At 48.3% G+C, this 5,290-nt stretch overlaps 1 protein-coding gene across 1 annotated transcript; it reads left to right on the forward strand.

Moving 5' to 3' along the window:
- Positions 1 to 238: 238 nt before the first annotated feature.
- On the forward strand, positions 239 to 3,058 carry LOC125011444 (frizzled-8-like). Its single transcript, XM_047590665.1, has one exon. The coding sequence runs from the start codon at positions 464 to 466 to the stop codon at positions 2,207 to 2,209; it is 1,746 nt and encodes a 581-aa protein (XP_047446621.1). The 5' UTR covers positions 239 to 463; the 3' UTR covers positions 2,210 to 3,058.
- The last annotated feature ends 2,232 nt before the right edge of the window (positions 3,059 to 5,290 follow it).

Genomic DNA, 5,290 nt, shown 5'->3' on the forward strand with positions numbered 1-5,290 from the left:
CCACTCTTTGTTTGTAAAGGGCAGCGTGTGAATTAGTTTGTGTGTTTAGATGGAGGGGGGCTAAAGAAGGACAAAGTGATTATAACCTTTCCTCCAGGGTGAACATTTTAAACAAACACCTATAGAAGGAACTCTTCATTGACTTGACTTTACCCTCCCTCCCCGCCCGGGCTGGGGGAGTGTCCTCGTCCCTGCCTTATAAAACGCAGCGCTCCCACCAGCCTCTGAGAACTCAGAGACGCGCGGTGCCGCACCGACACAAAGGAGAGAGGAGACTGTGTCAAAGTAAAACCTTTGTTGTTGTTGTTTTTGGGAAATCGCAGTCACAAAGTAGGGACACAGAGTGTCTGCGCACTAGCATGAGTTTAGCAGCTTTACTGGATTAATTGGACTTGCAGCCTGCTTGCAGAGCAAGTTCGCTGTCACTTTAGTCAAAGACGAATCGCGCACAGGAAAAACAACGATGGAGAGGAGCATCCCGGGATGGTGTGTGCTGTTCACCCTCGTCCTGCACGCAACGCGCTGCTTGGCGGCGAAGGAGCTCCAGTGCCAGGAGATCTCCGTGCCCCTGTGCAAAGGCATCGGCTACAATTACACCTACATGCCCAACCAGTTCAACCACGACACGCAGGACGAAGCCGGCCTGGAGGTGCACCAGTTCTGGCCGCTGGTGGAGATCAAGTGTTCGCCGGACTTGCGCTTCTTCCTCTGCAGCATGTACACGCCGATCTGCCTGGAAGACTACAAGAAGCCGCTGCCGCCGTGCAGGGGCGTGTGTGAGCGGGCCAAGGCTGGCTGCGCTCCGCTCATGAGGCAGTACGGCTTCCCCTGGCCGGACCGGATGAGGTGCGACCTGCTCCCGGAGCAAGGCAACCAGGACACGCTGTGCATGGACTACAACCGGAGCCAGACCACCACTGTCTCCCCCGTGGTGGCGAAGCCGACCAACCGGTCCCTGAAGCCTTACAACACCAAGAAGAAGAGCGGCTACGGTCGCGGCATCCCCGGCAAACACAAACCAGCCGCGTCTCCATGTGAACAGGGCTGCTTCTGCCGTGCGCCCATGGTGCCCGTGACCAGCGACACTCACCCTCTGCACAACCGCGTCAAAACAGGGCAGATCTTGAACTGTGCCATGCCCTGCCACAACCCATACTTCACCCAGGAGGAGAGGACATTTACTGCGTTTTGGATCGGCCTCTGGTCCGTACTGTGCTTCATTTCCACTTTCGCGACCGTGGCCACTTTCCTGATAGATATGGAGAGGTTTAAGTACCCGGAGCGTCCCATCATATTCCTCTCCGCCTGCTACATGTTCGTGTCAGTTGGATATATCGTCAGGCTGATCGCTGGACACGAGGAGGTGGCCTGCAACAGGGAGAACGGCGCCGAGCACATTCACTACGAAACCACGGGTCCTGCGCTTTGCACCATCGTTTTCCTGCTCATCTATTTCTTCGGCATGGCCAGCTCGATCTGGTGGGTGATTCTGTCCCTCACTTGGTTTCTCGCGGCAGGTATGAAGTGGGGTAACGAGGCGATAGCCAGTTACGCACAGTACTTCCATTTGGCCGCCTGGCTCATCCCCAGCATGAAGTCCATAGCGGTTTTGGCTCTGAGCTCTGTGGACGGGGACTCCGTGGCAGGGATTTGCTATGTGGGCAACCAGAATTTGGATAACCTGCGGGGGTTTGTGCTGGCTCCGCTGGTTATCTACCTGTTCATCGGCACCATGTTTCTCCTGGCCGGCTTCGTCTCCCTGTTCAGGATCAGGAGTGTTATCAAGCAGGGGGGCACCAAGACCGACAAACTCGAGAGGCTGATGATCCGAATTGGAGTGTTCACAGTTTTATACACCGTCCCGGCCACTGTCATCGTGGCGTGTTACTTTTACGAGCAACACAACAGACAGATGTGGGAAATTACGCACAGCTGTACGTGCGTGACGGACCCGAGCAGGCCGAGGCCGGACTACGCCGTGTTCATGCTCAAGTACTTTATGTGCCTCCTGGTGGGTATCACCTCGGGGGCCTGGATCTGGTCCGGTAAAACCCTGGACTCCTGGAGGACTTTTTGCACGCGGTGCTGCTGGGGGAGTAAAGCCTCCGCGGGCTCCATGTACAGTGACGTGAGCACTGGACTGACCTGGAGGTCCGGGACGGCCAGCTCCGTGTCCTGCCCCAAACAGATGCCACTGTCCCGGGTTTGATTGAGGGCTGGGGTGGTACGCTCAAATGCATCTTATGTCGTTTGACACTAAAGACTTTAAAAGCAGCTCTTCTGAGGACAACGCGGCGTAAAGACTGATTGAAATGTTGTTGTTTTTTTATTTGGTAAATTATTTAAAGAGAGTCACCAAACTCCCGCTTGAATGAAAAACTTATGGTCCTGAGCACTCCCCTAATGTGAACTGTGTGTCGGATTTGTTTAAGCTCTATTCTGCAAGTTTGAACTTATACTTATGGAAAGTGCTCCTTCCTTGCCTTATCCAAATGACGTCCGTGGGTTTGAATAGAGAGGGCTGAGTCGGGGAGGGGGGGTGGCGGTGGTGAACTAATTGTGTTGGGATTGTCCATCAGCGTGTTGTAATTAGCACATTAATGAGCGCCTAATGGCTTCTCTTTAAATAATGAGACTTGTCAGCAGCAGAACAATGTACCTGGCACGAAGAATGCGGAGTCTTATCTGGGCTTAATTCAATGCGCGCAGCTGACAAGATCCCCCTTGTCGATAGGTAACATGGTATAGTTGAGACACTTCTTTTTCTTCTTACTGTAAAGAACCGCCGTGTCTTAAACACAAGATGAGACTGCTCTGCCTGAAACGAGGCCATAAGTCGGCCGTGTTGTCTCCAGGATGGATTTATACGTTCATTTATCAATGCCTTAATACTGTCTCATACGGGTTGCTTAAGCGCGTAAAAGTGTATTTATATAAGTATTTGTGTAGATATATTGTACATTTGTATATGGAATTTTACGGGGCTGTAAATATGTATAATTTCCACTTTGATAGAAGATTTTATTTTGAGAATAAAACAGCTTTTATTGAATGTAAACTCCTGCTTTCTGGTCATTGTCGCCAAAACTTTATTTCTGGGGGGAAAATGTTTGTGAAGTTGATGCTGTGCACGGGACGTTAAACGCTCAGCATCTTTCTGCGTAGTGCCTGAGTTGTGGCTGTTGTAGCTTCATTTATATGTAACCGAAAAGGTGTGAGTTGCCTTTCTGTGGCCTCGTGGGATTAGCTCCATTAAACTTCCCCGGCGATTCAGAATCTCACGCTGGGAGACGGAGAGACTAACACCGGCACTGCAATGGAGAAACTACAGGTGGTCTTCTTAGTTTAATGCCTCCTGCGCTTAAGATTTGTTATTAACTCTCGGCTTTTGTCCTCTGTTAAAAGAAAATCTCTAAACGCAGTTAATAAGCCAGCCTTTAACTTCTTAAAATTTACACTCTGTTAAATAAATTAAAAATTATTTAGATGTTTTTCCTTTTAAGCAGAAATATCAATGCAAAGGGAATGGGATCGTTTGTCGGTTTGGCTACACGATTTTATTTTATTTATTTATTTTAATTTTAAAAATGATGTGTTTGTGTTACGAAAAATGCATCCGGACGTTACAGAAAAAAATACAATAGCTTCTTATTGTAAGACATTTAAATGGACAGGTTTTACGCAGTCTTAACAAGACGGATTATTTACGATACAGCCTATAGAGATGCCCGAGGCTTCTAATCAAGACTTCACGGAGGAGGGCCGGACTTGTAACTGCAGGCTTGTGTAAAGGTAATTACGGCTGTGCAGTGTGTGGTCCGCTTAACCCGCGACAGGTTAACTCGAAAACCGAGTCTGGAAATGTCAAAAGTTCGTGCGTAATGGCTGCAAGCGCGCGTTTGGGGAAGTGAGACTCTTGAAAGGAACGAGAAAAAAACTTCCGTGTGTTTTCAAATGATCTTGTTTACCTGCATCCGAAACGACTCAGATGACTTGACGCGGTGGACGTCAACAAAAACCTGATGAGGTATAAAACTCATGATGAGTTTGAAGAGAGGAGGCTAAGGCTGTGTTAGGCTGCCACCTTCTGGTGGAAGGATTGGAGGAGGGTAGACACCAGGGACTCGTAAAGCAGCAAAAGTGATTCCTTTAGTCAAAACTGTTTAGTGTTGTCTTCATTCTGAGGTTAGATTGGGATTTTGATTCTGCAGAGATCTTAAATTTATATTTTAAATGATTTAAAAAAATATATTTAACAGTCTAGCTGTTTTTCACAAGTCAAATAGTTAAACTTCACATTGAAAAAAAAAATATATATAGTAATTTAAACACATTTTGTCTCAAATTTATTACAACTTCCTGCTGGCTTCTTGAATCCTCCTGGATTCTGTGTTTAGTCAGGCACTAAATGACATATCAACATATCACACAGGTAATTTCTTGCTGCACACACCAGGTTAATTCAGAATCAGTGCCAAACACGGAAGTAAACAAATCAGCGGCTTCCTGCAGGAAGGTGTAATTGTTGGGCTTTGACATGTGTCAAATTTATCTCCGACAATTACACGTCTGCTCCCTTCCAATGAGGACAAATCGCTCTGTCACTGCTCGTTTGACCGCTCCTCTTCCAGTTGTGTTTGTGTTAATAGTGAGTAGGGGGAGGACGTGGAGGAGGCTGGGGGCAGGGCATGTTCCTTCAAGCCCAACAGCAAAAAAAAAAAAAAAAAAAAAAAAATCAACAGAGGAAATGGGTTGAGAGGTTGTGCCCGATCCATCTCCTGCTAACATAAACAAGGCGCCGCTGACTCGCCCGTTCAGGAAGAGCTCATCCTGCCGGTGGAAGCCAGAGAACCCGACTCCTCTTCGTTGGCCCCAATTAGGATGTTTATGAATGCGTGTCTTTGTCTAATGATCTAATTAGAAGTCTGACTCTGATTGGCCCGGGATAAATCACGTTAGGACGTCTGAATGGCTCACACGGGCTGTTAAAGGTCACATGGCGTCGGGAGGCCCGTAATTTCACAATGTATACAGAGCTGGGTGGGAAGCGTTATGCTTTCAGCAACAGCTATTCTCATGTCGCGGCTGATTTACGACGGGGTCTAGAGCAAACAGGCCCGAGTGACAGGCGCAGTGAAGAACGGATGACCTCACCGCATCCAGGCCTGCAGAGCATGCTGGGATAGGGAGCCGCATCGCTTGAAAAGAGAAACATAGCGATCACGGAGGTGGCCCATGTGATTCCTTCACAGAAAAACATCAAAAAGTTGCCTCTTCCGCACATTGATGC

The sequence above is a fragment of the Mugil cephalus genome, chromosome 7 (assembly GCF_022458985.1).
Source record: "Mugil cephalus isolate CIBA_MC_2020 chromosome 7, CIBA_Mcephalus_1.1, whole genome shotgun sequence".
Classification (NCBI taxonomy): Eukaryota; Metazoa; Chordata; class Actinopteri; order Mugiliformes; family Mugilidae; genus Mugil; species Mugil cephalus.